This window comes from Cyprinodon variegatus, unplaced genomic scaffold (assembly GCF_000732505.1).
Source record: "Cyprinodon variegatus isolate N-32 unplaced genomic scaffold, C_variegatus-1.0 Scaffold1042, whole genome shotgun sequence".
Lineage (NCBI taxonomy): Eukaryota > Metazoa > Chordata > Actinopteri > Cyprinodontiformes > Cyprinodontidae > Cyprinodon > Cyprinodon variegatus.
This window is the reverse complement of record NW_015151495.1, coordinates 62,082-80,939: the sequence shown is the minus strand read 5'-3', so window position 1 is coordinate 80,939 and position 18,858 is coordinate 62,082. Positions and strand designations below refer to the sequence as shown.

The 18,858-nt window shown below is 38.8% G+C and overlaps 1 protein-coding gene across 2 annotated transcripts in view; it reads right to left on the bottom strand.

Annotated features, from left to right (window-relative positions):
• Positions 1–16,856, bottom strand: part of LOC107100987 (AMP deaminase 3-like) — a 28,463-nt gene extending 11,607 nt beyond the window's left edge. The window contains exons 1-5 of one of the 2 annotated variants that reach the window (XM_015399709.1): positions 16,597–16,856; positions 14,959–15,023; positions 5,474–5,696; positions 5,180–5,342; positions 1,044–1,209 (exon numbers count right to left, since the gene is read on the bottom strand). In XM_015399709.1, the coding sequence (XP_015255195.1) occupies positions 1,044–1,209; positions 5,180–5,342; positions 5,474–5,696; positions 14,959–15,013 (607 nt within the window). In that variant the 5' untranslated portion in view covers positions 15,014–15,023; positions 16,597–16,856. Of the gene's footprint in view, positions 1–1,043; positions 1,210–5,179; positions 5,343–5,473; positions 5,697–11,936; positions 12,149–14,958; positions 15,024–16,596 lie in introns of those variants that run through there. The other variant, XM_015399710.1, reaches the window with a different exon arrangement.
• Between the last annotated feature and the right edge of the window lie 2,002 nt (positions 16,857–18,858).

Here is an 18,858-nt window from a genome sequence, read left to right as displayed (position 1 = left end):
TGCTCAAGGACCCAGTGTGCAGGCAGTGGGGATCAAATGGGGTACTTGCAGCCTTCTCAGAGCACAAGTGCATTGCTTCAACCACTAGGCCAACACACCCCAATGCTTGTACTCTATGTTTAAATTTGTAATTCATAGTTGTATTTTTGCAAACTTTTAACTTCCATTGATTAATTGTTAAACTTCTTTTCTCATAGATCTTATCTCACAGATCACACATCTGATGTCACAGCTGTGTATGAGCTGACAACAAGCCAATAGAAATATGAAATTTATTCATATTTGCAGACTTACATTTACAAATTCGGACACCTTTTGTTGACAGTTATGTCACTCCAAATCTGACTTGATAAGGTACTTAACTGTACAAAACTAAAAAAGTACAAACTACGGTAATGATGTTGTAGCGGAAATTTTCACAAATAACTCGAAAGAAATCTAGCAATCTCCGCTTGACTCCCCCTCTGGGATTCTCCGAACACTTCTTGTTTGAGTTGCTGCATTCCCTATCAGCCTCAACCATTTAATAGTACGACAATCTTTTGTTGTAAGAATATAAAATATCTGTACTTATTTTGAGGGTGGTGTTGAATCAAAGTAAAAAACTAGAATTCACAGAACCTCTGAGAGAGGTTCATAAAAGTTAATAGAATCTGTCTCCATGCAGAGTTGTTTTTTTTAATGCTCTGTCCATTAGATAATTGGAAACAATAGAACAGAGGGTTTTTTTTTGACAGGTAAGAAAAATAATCATGCAATATTGTGCATTTGTATCAAAATTTAATTTTTACTGTTTTGCAAGACAAAAACAAGCCAAATGTCAGTGCATTTGTCCTTGCTTTCACACTTCTGCCCCTGTAAGAATAACCGGACTTGCCCTGTCTAACACTCACTTTACACTGACCAGAGAGGCGGTTGAAAATAGCAGTAAGAGATACCACTTTGCATTTTGCCTTTACATGTAAACCTAGGAAACACACGCTTAAACTGACAGTGACTGCATCTCCAGATCACCCATTTTTAATGAGAAAAAAAAAACATACCTGGCAGGACCTCATCCTCCTCATTCCACTTCATGTTCTGTGCAGTGCGAAGGAAGCGGGCTGCGGTTCTGGGAAAGCGATGGAATGCCAGCCTGGCATATTTCTCTCGGATGGTTAGGGCTTTAAAGAGACTCATAGCAGCTTGCTCATAATCCTCAACCGTGATCTGGAAACATTAAGAGTTTTCCATCATGAGAAAAAGCTTTACTCAGCACTAAGAGGTGGATAGAGCACCTGAAACTTACCCCAAGTACAGGTAGCAACTGGAGTAAAAGTAAAAAGAACCCAACCAAGAAATGACTCAAGTAAGAGTTAAAATGTATTTGGAGCAAACGATAAATATAAATATGATTAATTATTTAAACTAATGTATAAAATAGGGAGAAATATTAAGATTTTTTTTTTTTTACAAATTCTATTATTTTAAAGAAAGGATACATTCAAGCATAAGAAACTATAAAACTATAAAGTACTATACTGAAACTATAAATCCTTTTTTTTTTTTACATATATTGTATGAAACCAGTTTCTAGAGTAGGAAAGTACTGACAAACGTATCGAACATACAGAATAAAAGTGTTTATTCATTGAAGTTACTCGGGTGGGGTAGCATAGCCAGAAATATAACTCAGGTAAGACTACTCCTGAAAGTACTTTTTGGGAAGTTACTTAAGTAAATGTGACTAAGTAAATGTTATTAATCACCTCAGTCAGTAAGACAATGAGAATAGTGATAACAGATTTTTTTTCTGGCTGTCCTTTCATGCTTCGATACAGAAAATGCATAATCCTTTGGTGAGTACTTGCTGACTTATCCAGTTTTCTTATTATTATGTAGACAGGCTGCAGCTTGCTTTTTTAGAGTATGCAGATCTTAAGCAAACAAAATTGAAAAATATTGTATTTCCTCATGTATAATAAAGTTTCTTTCAATTTTCCTTCTATTTTTGTTTAGAGGTAGGGGAAAATATGTTTAGAAACTGCCAAATGTAAACAGAAGTAATTTGAAAACAGATATATTTAATTATAGTACTAACTTTAAGCTTAATTCTAATTACAGTACCTTTATTCAGTTGGGTAACATTAGCAAGGATAGAAATTGAACTTTACTGATCTCGCAATGGAGAAATTAACTCTGCATTTAACCCATCCCCTTGGGGAGCAGTTGGCTGCCATTGTGCGTCCCCCGGGGAGCAGTGTGGGGTTAAGGGTCTTGCTCGGGGACCCAGAGTGCCGGCTGTGGCACTTGCAACCTTCTCAGGGCACCAGCGCTCTGCTCTAGCCACTAGTCCAACACTTCCCCATGCATTCCTGCCATTACTTTGTCTAAACACTGTTTTCCCAACAGGAAAGCCCTTCCTCTTCCTCTCGGCCGTCCCACAGTGCTAAAGCAGGTAGAATGAAGCATCTCATCTGATTCCTCCACTGGTTTTCTGTACAATTGTTCGTTGGACCATTTCTGTGTTAATTTGATCTGATGTTTTGAAACATGATCACAAGCGGTACCCATTCCCTCTTCCTCTCTTCTGGGTGGCCTTTAAAAGCTCTGAAGAGTATTTGGCCTAAATATGTTTTCATACGTTTAAAGTATGCAGACCCCTCAGGTCACCAGAAATCTGAGCTCTCTGGTTTCCCAAGATCAGAGCTAAACAAGCAGAGGCTGTATTTACAGTACAGTAGTTTCTATTATACATAGCAGCGCAGAAACTAATTCCCACAGAACTTGTTTGGTATGGCTTTTACATTTGTCTTTTTTTTTTATTATTTAATTTTGTCACACTTTTTACTCTTCTGTTGTTGTTTTGTTTTACTGTTTTAAACATATTCTTGCTGGTTTCCTTTATCTTTCTGTTAAGTCTTTTAGATTAAGTAGTGTAGAAATGATGCTCCACAAATATAATGAAATCCATAAGGTCAAGGAGAAATTAGCACATAGATCCTAACCATGCTTAACAATGCGCATAATATGCTTTTCCAGTACCTAGAAACATTTCTTTCCAGTTATTAAAAGTAATCGTTAGAGAACAAATAACCTGTGGTATAAAGGATGTTTCCTAACTTTCATTAAGTCTGTGATTATTCTTCTGTAACAAATACAATAAATATTTTAAATGGATAATTAATATGCATATTTTATTTGGAATGTATGTATTTTCAATGTACTGTTAATACAGTACTGTAAACCTACTGTTTAGTTTTAATGAATTGAAGTAGAACATTGTCCAACAGATGCCATGTTGTTTATGTTACAATGCATTTTTGGTAAAAGATGCATGCTAGGTCCTTTAGCACTAACTCCATCCAGTAATGTAAAATGTTAAACCTTTTCAGTTTGAACAGGTGTGTTGAAGTTGATGAGAATGTAGGAATCAAAAAAGGTGAGGAAGATGAGGAGGACCAATGAAGCCACATAGAGAGCTATGCTACGAAGAGCTCTGATTTCTAACTGAGGGTGTTTACAGTTAGCATCTGTTGGGCCATAAACCATGATAATAATTTTGGACATTGAGAACCAATGTATCATCTTAACATGTTCACTCCACAGTGCTGCACAGTGCTGACTTGGCCTTTCAAAGCTTCTGCAAACCTTCCCCAACTGACTCCGCAGGACACCTTCCACAGAGGTTGAGACCAGTATAAGACCACAGCACATAGGATTTCTTTCTCTTTCCATCAAGCAGCCCTGGGATTCACAGTTGAAGAGAGACAACATCATGCCAAGTCCAAGGCCCAGATCTACAGAATGACCAAGGCTGGTTGACATTTCATAACCAAGCTGCTGCAAAATAGAACGTTTGCAACATTTTGCTCTGAGTTTCAGAAGTTATAGACCCGGACTGGAGGTGAAACCCTCCTAATGAGATCGTCCCTGATGTGTGGCTGGAAAAAGGGAAACCTCCTTTCTGTGATCCTGCCAAGCTGCCAACTGCTGGAGGAAACACAAACTTTCCAAAACGGACATGGGAATCATTTACCTGAAGGTTATTGGTTCCAGATTAAGCAAATCATTCAATAAAACACTATTTGGCCAAATAATGTTTTATTCGCCTCATAGATTTGCTTTTAAAAAGTCAAAAGCTAATTTGCTCACATCCCATATCTATGTTCCCAAACACAATCCAGCTAAACTATTATCTGCTTTTCCACCATGTTGTCCCTTTCTCTTTGTACATAGTCGTTTAGTTTATTTAAGTTGAATTTCATTAGTTTGTTTCTTTTAGTCCAGAGTTTTTAACCGAAATATGTATGACTTGCAGTTTAATGAATTTTGTTTATAAACTCTTATATTTGGAAAGAAGTTGTTGAGAATGTATTCCATGTATGTGCAGAATTATCTGTTTGACCAAGATCTGAGCTCATTTTCACACACAGCCAGTAGGGCGTGTGTTCATTAAGAATATATGATAGTCCGAATAATACCTGATAAATATAATATATATATTAAAGTTGCACAACAGCATATCAAACCTTTCCTCAGATATATTACAATGATGTTTTACAACAACTAAGAGATGCTTCAATGTTACTTTAAACAGCTGTTCATTGTCTTTTGATTTGATTTTAATTTCATGTTAGCCTTTGCTAATTGTGTTAGCTGTAGCTAAAATAGAACAGAGTAGATAGACGTTCACATTTGTCTGTTTTAGATATCTCACGTATAACGGCTCATGAAAACTTTGAGGGAGAGATGAAATTTAAATCAGTCAAACTCAGTGCAATTAAAAAACTATTCTGTTAACCTTTTCCTGTATTTATTCCGTAGGATCCATTCCAGTTAGACCTAACCACATCACCAACCCAGGATGCATTGCACAGGTGAAAAAATGGCGACCAGCATGGGTGGAAATATAATAAATGATGTACGTTTTTAAGTAATTATGATTTTTTTGCATATCAAAAATTTATTTTCTTTATTTATTTAAGCCATCTTTAACTAGTTGTGGATAAATTTATAGATCTTAAAAGGAATTTTATTGATTGTGGTTTTATCTGGAATAATTAATCTTTCACTAATCTGCAACCAGAAAATAAATAATTGAAATTGTCCCTCATCTTTTTTCCTATTGACCCCAATCTTTAAGTCAGATTGTTTCTGGTTTAAATCTTAACTACATATTTGATTAAGTATTACACACCCCAGCACAGTAATCCCCACTGATGGTGACTCTCTGGAAGTCTGGGAAGTTATCTGAGGTAAAAGTATCGTCTGCTCCTGGGGTGGGCACGGGAGAGGCCTTCCAGTCATCGGGAAACTGTAATGATATGGACTTGGAGCGCTTCAGCAAAAAGGTCTTCTTCCTGAAACACAGAAGTAAATCACATGACTCCTCTAACAAGGTAAAAGCAAACCCTTAAGGTCATAAAACTAGAAGTTCCCACTAATGGATATGGGTAAAATAAATGTTGCCAAACACTGATCCGTGCTGTACCTCTTAACTGATTCCTGAGAGTGCTGCTCAGCCAGCTCCTTTTGCAGCTCTCTTTCCCGGTCCTCATGCAGCCCGATGGGACAGTCCTCCGGCACATTGAACAGAGCCATGGCATCCTTGGTGTCTTCCTGTCTCAGTGCAGAGGCGTACACCTTCTCTGCCATCAGCCGGACTTTCTCATCTGCCACGCTCATGGATATCTTTGGGAACAGCCGCTGAATGTCTGGAAAAAATAATTTTGAGTGTGCATTTAGTGAATATGTTTTGTTTTAGTCAAAACAAAAGGTGACATCTTGTATACATGTCATAATCTCTCAATGTATTAGAATAAGTAGGAAGAACAGGCTACTCATAAATGAAGGATCATTTAAAGATCAGATTTTAACTGTTTAGTTTGAATTTATCTTAGCAAGTTGTTAACATGTCTTTCATCATCCCCTTAATGTGATAAAACATCTTATATAAATCAACATAATCTCAAAGACGACAGTAAACATCTCACAGAGGTAAACTTGAGACATTTGAGTCAAGCTTGGCTGCTGTGTTGCAGAGCTTCATCATTCGAACCTTGAGTTGATGGTAAACAAGTTCCTGTTGTCTGGCTCATGTTTCTGTGCTCGTTAAACCCGCTGCCAATGTTTCAGTCAACACATTTTATCCAAACGCTTAGCATCCCACTGTGTCTTCTCAGGTTGTTAAAAGCTAAAGAAGCATTTATTTATTATGTCTTAAATGCATTTTAAAAGCCTGAACGACAAAAAGATCATGTTGGTGAGGAGTCTGCAACCTGACTGCCATTGGTGTCTTTGATGCTTACGGGATTTTTTCTCTGTCATTTTCATGTTCGTATCTGTCTACTGCAATTCGTTGAGATCTATTTGGGGAGGGTCACTGTAGTGCAGTAAATATAAAGTGAAAGGCAACAACAAGGCTTAAATCTTTCCCCTGTCTCCTTTCAAAATGGATATACAGTGGGGCAAAAAAGTATTTAGTCAGCCACCAATAGTGCAAGTTCTCCCACTTAAAAAGATGAGAGAGGCCGGTAATTTTCATCATAGATATACCTCAACTATGAGAGACAAAATGAGAAAAAAAATCCAGAAAATCACATTGTCTGATTTTTAAAGGATTTATTTGCAAAATATGGTGGAAAATAAGTATTTGGTCAGTTACAAACAAGCAAGATCTTTGGCTCTCACAGACCTGTAACTTCTTCTGTAAGAGGCTCCTCTGTCCTCCACTCGTTACCTTCATTAATGGCACCTGTTTGAACCCATTATCCGTATAAAAGACACCTGTCCACAATCTCAAAAAGTCACACTCTAAACTCCACCATGGCCAAAACTAGAGAGCTGTCAAAGGACATCCGAAACAAAATTATAGACCTGCGCCAGGCTGGGAAGCCTGAATCTGCAATAGGTAAACAGCTTGGTGTGAAGAAATCAACTGTGGGATCAATTATTAGAAAATGGAAAACATACAAGACCACTGATAATCTTCCTCGATCTGGGGCTCCACGCAAGATCTCACCCCGTGGGGTCAAAATGATCACAAGAACGGTGAGTAAAAATCCCAGAACCACATGGGGGGACCTAGTGAATGACCTGCAGAGAGCTGGGACCAAAGTAACAAAGGCTACCATCAGTAACACACTACGCCGCCAGGGACTCAAATCCTGCAGTGCCAGACGTGTCCCCCTGCTTAAGCCAGTACATGTCAAGGCATTTGGATGATCCAGACGATGACTGGGAGAATATCATATGGTCAGATGAAACCAAAATAGAACTTTTTGGTAAAAACTCTACTCGTCGTGTTTGGAGGAGAGAGAATGCTGAGTTGCATCCAAAGAACACCATACCTACAGTGAAGCATGGGGGTGGAAACATCATGCTTTGGGGCTGTTTTTCTGCTAAGGGACCAGGAGGACTGATCCGTGTGAAGGAAAGAATGAATGGGAATTTTTTTTTTCTCATTTTGTCTCTCATAGTTGAGGTATATCTATGATCAAAATTACCGGCCTCTCTCATCTTTTTGAGTGGGAGAACTTGCACTATTGGTGGCTGACTAAATACTTTTTGCCCCACTGTAGCTCCAATCACATTGGATAGAGCCAGCTTTCAAAGGCACACTATGCAACATTTTTCAGTTAATTAATGTGTTCCATAACGTTTTGGATGATTAAATGAGTCATTTCAGGTTGAACAAAGGTATTCTCGGCCGCCCTGGTGGTCTGTGGGGGAAATACCGCACTTGCAATTGCAGGAGCCCTCGGCCCGCACCCACAGGCTCAGAAGTCTCGCGAGAGTCGGTCTTGCTTTACGGCGAGAACTGTTACACGCCCCCAGTTAAAAGCATGGTCGTTGCTAGCACAGTGGCGATCTTTGTAGTCATTCGTTGCGTTCACCTGTCTGCTAAGCTCAAAACAACCGCGCCTGGCTTGACGGAGAAACCAGGAACACAGCTGTGCATATTTACGACAGTGCACTTTTACTTTCGCCCTCTGGGGGGAGCCTCGCTGGAAAATCAACACCGGTTGCATAGTGTACCTTTAAGGAGATTTTTTTTTTTTAAGAGTCCTTTTTTTTTTTACAGATTGTGTTTAGAATTTGGTCTGGACTTCGACTAGGACAATCCAACACATGCTTCGATTTAGTTTCATTGTGTTGCTAAAAGGGAAGCTTTCACCCAGAGGACTACCGGAGCCTCTAAAAATGTCCTCTTGGACGGTTTTTAGGTCCATGCACATCCCCATCAGTCAGCTCACTTATCCCACAAAACACACCAACATGGTAAAGTCTAATACATACTACTTTTCAGATTTGTAGTCATTTTAATTAACTATTTAAGATAATTTAAAGCTAATACTTTATACTTAATTGTGCAAAAAAAAAAAAACGACATGGATAACCACAAACAGACTTCCAAAGTTGTTGTTCTTAAAGTCAGGCATCTGAAAAAAATCTACTCGATGCTGCAATAAAAATATGTCCTCCTCTTTCAGTCCTTTTTCTCAATTATTTACCACTTTGTGTTGGTCTATCAAGCCAAATTCCTGTGAAACACTTGGAAATGTGTGGTTTAACTTATAAATGTGAGCAGAAAATATAAATTAAACTAAGAATAAACATTTTACTAACTGATTAATGTGAATCCATTGTTTGGACTGCAGCATGTTTCCCAAGATGTAATAATAAAACCGGCCTGTTTATTTAGGCTGACCTGAATATTTTTTGCATCCATGGTATGAAGTTTGCTGCTATATTTATCTGGAGGTTCTGAGAATTTGTATTTCGATCAGATCAGAAGAACAACAGCGGAGTTATTATGTTTTTAATAGCTCAGCTGGCGGGCCTAACCGTCCTGCTGTGAAAACCTCTGTTGCACTGGAGACGTTTTGCTCTCCGGACCACCATGTCAACACTGTTACTGTTGATTTTGATGTTTCAGGCAGTGAGCGGGTCACTGTGACAGCTCAGACATCAGTGGTGCGAACATATTGGAATCACAGGCAGAACATGGAGCATGTACTTTCCAGGGTATCAGATAACTAAGTCCCCATCTGCAGCCTCCACACGAAACTCAAAAATTTGAATATTCTTGGCACCTCCCCAGATAACCCCAGGACTATTTGCCTTCATGCCGCTCCAGTTCCTGAGCTTCAGCCTGGCTGAGCTTCTGAACATGTGCACATTGTTTCTGTTCTGGGCCAGCTGAGCTGCCTGGAGGATGACATAGACTTCAACTTATTACATTTGATGATCTGACATTTAAAACATGGCAAACAGACAGACAGAGAAAACAAAAACGTTGATTTTTTTCCTATGTTGTCATGTTTCAAATACTTTTTTAAAACTTTTGTGGGGATTTCATAGGATGAACCAGCAAAGGTAATATAATCACTGTGAAGTATTTTTTGTAGTAAACTAATAGCTTCAGAGAAAAAAATAAAAAGAGTCAGAAAGCAGTGATAGGAACAACAGTTCTGAACTGAATCACTGAAACCAGTACATTAAAATGATTCGTTCAAAAGATTTGTTCTCCAAATCAGTTTCATGGGACGGCAATTTTGAATTTGGGCTTTTTCTGTCTATCAGTGTCCTCTTCAGAGAGCTTTAACTGCTACTGCAGCTTTGCATTTAGGCAATAAGCAATGCCTTTAGTCTTTTACAGCCTTTTGTGTTAGCTAAAACATAAAACATGTCAAAATATGTCATTAGACAAACTTTTAATGTTCTCACCAAACTTTTTTTTGAAGTTCTGCCAACTGGAAATCAGTCAACTCAGACAAATAAATTAGATGAAAAAGAAGACTTTATGGTGACTTTTAGATTTATATAATCTGCTATTTATTAAAAAGATCAATTTCCAGATTACAGCTGATAAAACTGTCACATAAATCACTATTATCTATTCCAGATAATCTCCATCCTCTAGGTTCATTGTTTTAATACATAAGTCGTTGAAACAGCACCACTCTCAGTGTTATTTGAGTACTGCAATAACGAAGGTGCGATTTATTCAGGTCACAACTCAGCCTGACCGCATGAAGAAATCAGCGCCTGATTCGTTCATTAGATGAGTGAGGGAATCGGTGGCATGAATCACTCACAGCGACTCACAGCATGATTCGTACAGTGAGTGAACCATCGCCATCAGCCCGGTACCAATCACCACTGAATCCTACTGTACTAGAGAGGGTGGATCAGCACCATTTCCACTCAGTGCGACCTGGGGAAATGCTCCTTCACAGGATTTCTCCATGTTTAGTGCTTCGCAGTGCTAACTTCAGCTTTAGCCGTTAGCTCGGAGGGCTTCCAGGCTAACTTTGGCAGTTATTTCAGATGTTGTAGTGACTCAGGGCAATGGCGTAAATATCGGTAAGCAGAAACTGGGTTCATTAGACGGTTGGCAAAAAATACGCTCATATCATATGTTTCAAATCGCAATAGAGATCTTAAAAGAACAACGTATTTGAGTATTTTATTTTTTACTCTACAAATTGAAATTATGGGTTATCCAGAGTGTTGTACTTCATATGGGGCCCACCCAGGTAATGTTGCTTACGGGCCTATTGTTGTGTTGTTATGCCATGACTCAGGCCTTCCCTCCCGACCAGCTTGTGCTGGTTTGAACTAAACTGAGAAAGTCACGAAGCCATTAATAATAATTATTACATTTTCATGACTAACCCAACCCTCATAGAAAGCAATACTTCAAAGCTTTACACATATCACCATACATCCTTTGATCCAAAAACATATGCTGCGTCCGGATGCCGCCCTAACCCCTATAAATCCTTTAATCACTAAATAGATTGGACTATATAGTGAACTTTATATTGAACTCAGTCAACTGTCTGTACGGACAGATGATCACGCGGAGATCTCTCCGTGCAAAACATTCCGGGATATGCATCAATGCATTTTTTGCACCATGTTTTTTTTTTTTTTTCCCCCACTGTTTAGATTTGATCACTACTGCACTTTATGGAAATGTTCATTTATTGTCTGGAAAGCTGTACTAAATGAAAATTCGTTTTGTATACACTCTGTGTATACAAAACCACAATAAAAGTTGTCTAAGACTAAAAAACAAAGTCTAATATGTCAAATCGTCAAGTGAACATGGATGATCAATACTTTTCAAGGTGCATTGTGGGAAATTTTGAGTCCACGGTTTTTTCATCCACTAGACTTTCAGACACATATAATAGCATAATCACTATAAAGCGCCATATATAGTGATTAGGATGGACATTCGGACACAGCTTCAATTTATTTGTCTTAGCTGCGATGCCATAAGGCACGAATGTGCATCTAAGCTGCAAAGTTGGAAAGGTGAGCAGAGAGGAAGCGAAGTGAACCTCTGGAGGAGCTGCAGAGATCAACGGCGGAGGGAGAATCTGTTTACAGGTCGATTATCGACCGAACTCTTCACAAATAGAAGAGGTTAGGTAGAATTAAAGCACAATGAGAGCTATGATTACCTGCATGTTAATTTCCAAGAACAGTCCATAAATCCATTTGAAACTGTTAAAAGGTTTCTAAACCGAGGTTCAGAGAAGCTTTCCACCTAATTCTAGATACAAAACGATCAAAGATTTCTGGATTGAGAGATGCAAACAGATGCAAATGTAAAAAAAAACTCTTTATCCATAATTCCTTTTTCTTCTGCTTCACATGATGCATTACCTTTATCTTAGTCCATCGCATCAAATCCAACAAAAAAATGTATCGCAAAATATTTAAAAGTTTTGAGCAGTAAATGCCCCAGAAAAGAAATCCACTTTCCATATTTACACATCATGAATAGTGATGCCAAATCATCCTGAAACAGGAAATATGTCCCTAAAATACCCTGACCTTTCAGTGTTTTCCAGGTCATGAAAGAGCATCTAAATCCTCCTGATAAAACTGTCATCACCGGACCGATGAATTATGTCTCAGATTCCACGCTGTCTTACCTTCTGCAGTGATTTGGGCCATGTTTGTGTTTCTCAATCTTTTTCTGCTGATTTCTCAGCTTTTAAAACGGTGAAAACAACTTAGTAAAAAAACAAAAAAACAGCTAATAAATAGATTAGGTGAGAAAATGTAGATTTAAAAGTTTCTGGGGATGCTCTTGATGTTTGATGGGTTTGATGATGCTTCTCCTGAAAGCTTCTAACTGCAACTGGCTCTGTCCCACTTTTCGGCTCTGCTTATGTGCTGCAGTGACAGTATGCCCGATGCAGCTGCTAGCTGCTGCTGCTGTCTTAAATGTCCCTTTCTATCTCTATTTTAGGATGTTGAGAGCGTCATAGCAACAGGGACCTCTAATCCGAGCTGGCATGTTAAACCAGCCTGATAGCGGTGGGGCTGTCTGTGATCTGGGTCAGTGGGAATGAGATATTGTGGTTCTTTAGGTCACCTTAAGGTCCTGGGAATCAACATTACATCTCAAAACATGTATTGGGGAGAAGAGTTTGGTCCAAACAAGGCAGGACTGGTGGTGACCGACCACTATTACCCTAGTTATATTTTATGGGGAGATGAACAGCATACCAGATGACATATGCCTTTACAGAAGTTCCACGAACGAATATATAGTGAATGAAATAACAAGCGTAAAAATAACTATTTTAATAAAGGCTCTATATCCTGTGATATATTATCTTTAAAGAAATATTAAATCAAAATATATCAAAATGTGAACAAATTCTGGTATTCTAAAAGCTAAGATAGAAAATACTGAAAATTATAATACCTTATTCAGATGCAGAAGAAACCCCTCTCTTTATATTTTTGAGGGGTAATTTATTTTTAAATCCTTAAATTCTATTATAATGTGGTACATTTATAAATTATTATTAAAAATAGGGTCATGTATTAAATAATGAATGCATTTTTGATTACATTATGACAGCCTTGAGTCAGCATATATCCACTAGGCCAAATGCCCATTCCAGCCCTGGGTCCAAATTTCCACAGGGCAATGTTTCTTTAAAATAAGCTTATATATACATATATTTGGTTACACCTTCTCATTCACTATGAAAATTGTAGAGTCACACCAAAGGCATTAAAAATATGCATGAACACATGTGGAATTATATACTTAACAAAAATGTGTGAAACAACTGAAAGTATGTCATATATTCTAGGTTCTTCAAAGTAGCCACCATTTGCTTTGATTACTGCTGTGCACACTATTGGCATTCTCTTGACGAGCTTCAAAAGGTAGTCACATGAAGTGGTTTTCACTTCACAGGTGTCCCCTGTCAGGTTTAATAAGTGGGATTTCTTTCCATATAAATGGGGCTGGGATCATCAGTTGTGTTGTGCAGAAGTCAGGTGAAGACACAGCTGATAGTCCAACTGAACAGACTGTTAGAATTTGTATTATGGCAGGAGTCAGTATCAAACAATAAACTTAAAAAAATTTTTGTGGACAAACAAAATAAAAAGAGGTAAAAATCTGACACCTTTGGATCCAGACTGGGTCACATGTACCAAGATAGGATGCCACCAGTGCAGAAAGTTCTGGCTGTTTAATATGTGACTTGTTAGCAGAACTGTTACAAAGTGTAAGTGATTAAAACCAACATCAACTCGGCTATTGAGTGATGTGAGGTTTAAAACCACAGAACAGAGTCAGGTCTGGGCATGTCAGGGTTACCAGCCATCTGCAGAAGCAATAGCTCAACTAAATGTGAGATGTGGTGTTGCAAAGAAAGTCAATGCCGCCCTTTAGAGAAGAGGAAGTATGTTATGTAGAACAGCGGTTCCCAAAGTGGGGGTCAGGAACAACATTAAAAAGATTTTAGAAAATAAATTAGGGGATTTAAAACTGAAAAAAACATTGATTACTACTTTTGAGATATTTTCTTTTTGTTTCATTTTTTTTTTTTTTTTTCAGCTGCTGTTCACTTAGTCTTGGGGTGGGCCTTAAATTACATGGGTCATAGAATGGTGGCTGACAGCTCAGGTGCCTGAAGGAAATATTAGGTGTTGCATTCTGACTAGAAATATCCAATTAATTGAAACATAATCAATGTTATATAATTATGTGGGCGGACGAATATAAGGGGTAGAGCGTAGCCGCCTGTGGCCCGGGCTGCCTGTCACAACTCCAGTCCGGCATGCGGACATGAGTATATATAACCTAACGGAATATCTTCAGAACAGCTCCAAAGGACACAAAACTCATATCGGTGAGTAGAACATGATGTAATAACATAAAATCAAGGGCCCGATGTAAAAAAAAAAAAAAGAAAGGCTGTTTCCCTTTAACAAAATATGTTAAAGGGAAAATAATGGAACAAATTCACTCCATACAGCATGAAAAAAGTTAAGATAATGGCTGAAGATTCATAATTTTAATGGTAGAGAAAATTTAATTCATAGTTGAATATGCATAGAAATATTTTATGATGGCTTGAAGAAAAGTACTAGTTAATAATCAACATAACTTAATCTTGTTCTTTGACAAGTAGATATTTGCAGGTTTATGTAGCCTTTGCTGCACCACTGTAGAATTATGCAGTTTATTTCCCCCTTAACTTTATCAGTTTAAAATCATGTAAAACTAAGATAAGAAAAACAAAACTTAAAATGGCCATGCCTTGACTTGTCTAATTATCATGATTGGTCTGTGGTTGAGTTACAAAATAATTTCTGTGTGTGTTATGAAACGTTAATCTTACACTGCCTATGGGTTGGAATATCTGTCAATGCCTTCATTTTCATGAACCCGTCTCTGCAGTAAAATGCAAAACACACTTAGAGTCATTATCAGCAAGCATTATGGATGACATCATGCATGCTGACAGAGGGAAATCTCCTTTCCAGCAACAACAGCAGCAGCTCTAAATAAATGGAAGTGTTATGTAATATACACAACATTCTGTTTAGGATAAAAAAAATATTTTTACGGTAAGTTGAATTTAACACTCCCTGATGTTAAATCCCAGACTTCTCTCCCCCCCTACAGGAGTGTTGACTTACTTTTCAAGCATGGCGTTGACTGCTGCTTGAGAAGCGGAGTGTCGGTTTTCTTCATCTTGATTCGCCTAAAAAATGCAAAACTTTGATTAATCGATAACATATCAGTAATACAATGAACTTCTATTCATTTCACGCATGCAATCCACTTAACTGTTTTTATTGAAATTTAATTTGTGAAAAAGGATAGAAAAAACTGGTAAATCTGTTAAAAGGAAAGCTATAAGCTATCTGGTCTTTACAGAATAGTGGCGAAAAGGAACACATCCAGTTGGCACATTTAGGGGGACCCACCAAGCATGTCTTCTCCTCTTAGTATGGGACCAAAAAAGTAATGGCAGCACTGGATGAATGCCTGTTAATGTGGCCCAGATGTCTGAAATCCCATGGTTCTGCATTTTTCTACTAATGTTATTTTGCAGGAACCAGGGTAAACATGCTTTCATAAAGCTTTAAGACGCCAACAGGCCTTTCTAGTTTGAGCCTTTATGTGTTTAGTCATTTCAGAATGATCAAATTTGAATGATCTCCTCAGTGCGTAATCGGGTTATCCTATTAGAAGCTGCAAATAAGTCTGGGTTAGTTCTCATTCCAGTAGGAAATAACACTAAACACACAGCCAGAGTTAAAATGATAGGATCTTGACCACAGGAATCAAACTGCATTCAAACTTAATTAAAGAAATATTTATTTTCAGATTATTTGGATAAAAAAACAACAGATAATTACTGGTATCTTTTTAGGACATAAAAGAAGGGGAGGGCAGGCTGCCCAATAAGAGCTGATCCCTCAGTATGTTGGCTCCTTTCTTTATTTGTGTGCATCTAATTTTTCCTACCAATGCCAAAAACGTGTGATAATGGACTTCTGTAATTAATCTTCCTCCTCTCTCATGAATGTGCACTTTTTACAGGCAGCACTGTCACAATGACTGCAGTTTGTTACACATTTAAAAACTCGAAGTTCTCCTTTTTCTTCGCCTGAATCCTCACAGATATTTCTTTCTTTTATCTGTCCAAACATGCAACCTCTTCAGACTGAGACTTTTCATGACTCGACAGCTTTGTTTCATCTCATTACAAACTCAAAAGATCTCCATGTAAACACTCCTCCTTTAAGCTTTAATGGACCCATTAGTGAGGAAGTTAATGGAAATCAAAGGAACATAATGACGGAGAACTGTGAAAAACCAACAAACACATATGAGCAGGAATCGTATTGACTTGTGTGCTTGACCAGGCTTGTCAGTGTGTGCTGTGTGGAAACAGGAGCAAGAACACGCCCACACTCAGATGAAGGGCTCTAGAGATGGAGCATAAAAGAGCTACGGCTTGAAACTAAACAAAAACATCTCTGTCTTTGGTTTGGACCAGCTGTACGGACCATAAACACAAGCGCTTCTACTGCAAATTATGTCTTTAAAAAAGTTACATTCTTTTAAAAACCATAACTGTTAATAGACCTATTACTCTATATTCTATAGATTTTCCATAACAAGAAGCAGGATTAAATACAGCAACTAAATTCAAATACAGCCACAGTCCCTGATTGAACAGATAGTGCCATGCAAATCCAGACAAGTCTAACAGGGAAGATGAGAAAAACAAAGGCTTAAAGTTAACCATACAGTGAGACACTTACTGCTGGATGTTTTCCCTGCAGGACTGTGTGCGTCGTTCAAACCTCTTAGCACTGCTGAGACCCTTATTAGGTGTAGCCTGATAGTCAGAGCAGCCTCTTGCAGATAAACAGCTGCTTTACTCTTTCACTGCCAACCTGACTCGAAGTGGATTGGTAATAGACAGGAACCCCTTCGACTTTCAGGAAGTGATCTGCATTCAGTCAGGGCGGTAGAGGAAGTGCTGGAGGAGGCTTATATCTGCACCAGCACTTTTCAAATAGTCCTTTAAGTGGATGAGAGCTATTTTTAGACCACACCCTGCTTTGTTTAACCTGCCTGGTATGGTTGGGTCATTGTTCAATGGGCTGACTATATTCAACACATTCCTATCAGGGGCACGAGTTAATGTGATAACTGTGCTGAAGGATCTACAGTTATGTTACAAAAGAAAACACACCCTCTTTTAGTTCCACGGTTTCATATTTCACAACATTTGGGTTTTTCTTAAACTGGTTCTAAAGTTAACTAAACTTAACCTCCACTGCATGATGAAACAGACTGTTAACTATTTATCAGAGGTGTAAAAGTACTTAGAGTCTTTACTTTAGTCAAATAAAAGTAAAAAAGAACAGGTTTTAAACTGCATTTAGGTACAAAATCTGTTTAAACATTTCTTTCCTTAACAGAGCCATATGTGGAGCTATTTTGCTGTGACCTTTCCTAACATATAATGTATTTATAGATCACTGCTTCTATCTTCATCTTTTATGTCTGCTTCTGTCTCCTTGAACTCCTTTCAACCTCTGCAGATGGCTGTGCTCACTAAGCCTGGTACTGGTTCTGCTGGAGGTTTCTTCCTGTTAAAAGGGAGTTTTTCCTCTCCACTGCTGCTTTATGCATCCTGAGTGTGAGGGACTGCTGTTGAGTAAATTACAAAATACAAGCGAATATCTACTTTTGAGAGAATTCTATAAGTCAATGATTGGATGCAATCAGTTGGGTTTTTATAATTATATATATATATATATATAGGCCACAACTGGAGAACGGGAGTGTGAGAAAGATCCCGATCCTCCCTGCGCCTGCTTAAATGTTATGTTGTTGTGTGTTGTTCTTGGGTGTAATTAAAACTGGGAGTAACAAGGGGGTGTCCGGCACAGTCCAACCCCCCCTCCAGAAAGAAGCTGGTGCCAGCACACAGCCCCCGATCAATCACCCAGGCCTCCCAATGTCTAAATGTGAGAGGGGCTGGAGGGAGCCATCCGAGGTGAGGCCCCACACAATAAGCCCGACCCCCAGGTGTCCTTACCCCCCACCCCACCAGACAATGCCCTACATAGATGAGTGCTGTGAAAATGTTGTGAATGAAAGTATCTAAAAGGCAAAATAAAATTGGGGTGGGGGATGTCATCAGAAGGTGGGACCCTCCAGGAACGATCCCCCTCCCAAAGGTCCTACATGTGTGGCAGTGTGATGGACCAGGCAGACGAAGGAGTGTGGGGATAGAGAGAAAAGAACTGGGGGGCCTATTACACTCCCAGAGAGCCAGCTCCCACACTGACTCCAATAGCAACCCCCGTTCCCCAAACGCCCACCCGGAGAGGGGGGCCCTGCCTGTCCCTGGCCCTCGGGCTATGGTGGTGCGACCGCTCAACAAGGCCAACACCATTACCCCCCTAACCGTCCACCCCACCACTCCACCACCACCCACACACACCACTCCCCCACCCTCCATGTAATCCCTCCCCAACATTAACATTCAAACAACTCACAACACATACGACAATAGACAGACCCCTGGGGCGTGCACCCGCCCGAGGGAAACACACCCCGGGGACCTCAGACCCACTCCGGACCCACCAAGTGGCAGCAGAGCTATCAAGCCAGTAACCCACATCCGTCACAATGGATCCCCCCTGAGAGCACCGCAAGTGGCCGCTGTAGGCTGCCCCGAGGCATCCCCCGATGGTGGCAGCAGACCCCGGGGTCAGACCCACTAGGCTTATATATTATAATTTATTATAATTTATATATATATATATATATATATATATATATATATATATATATATATATATATAAATTATATATATTGTATATAACTGTACAGTCATAGGTTTCAATTACTATTTTTTTTTGTATTTATTACTCTTTCCAAGGCTGCACTTTTAAAAATAAAATTGTCTAAAGCTGTTTAAAACAAAAATTCTTTTTGCTTACACTCGTGTATACAAGATGACTATTTTCTAAGTCTTAAATGTTTTATGTTGTCGGCATTCATA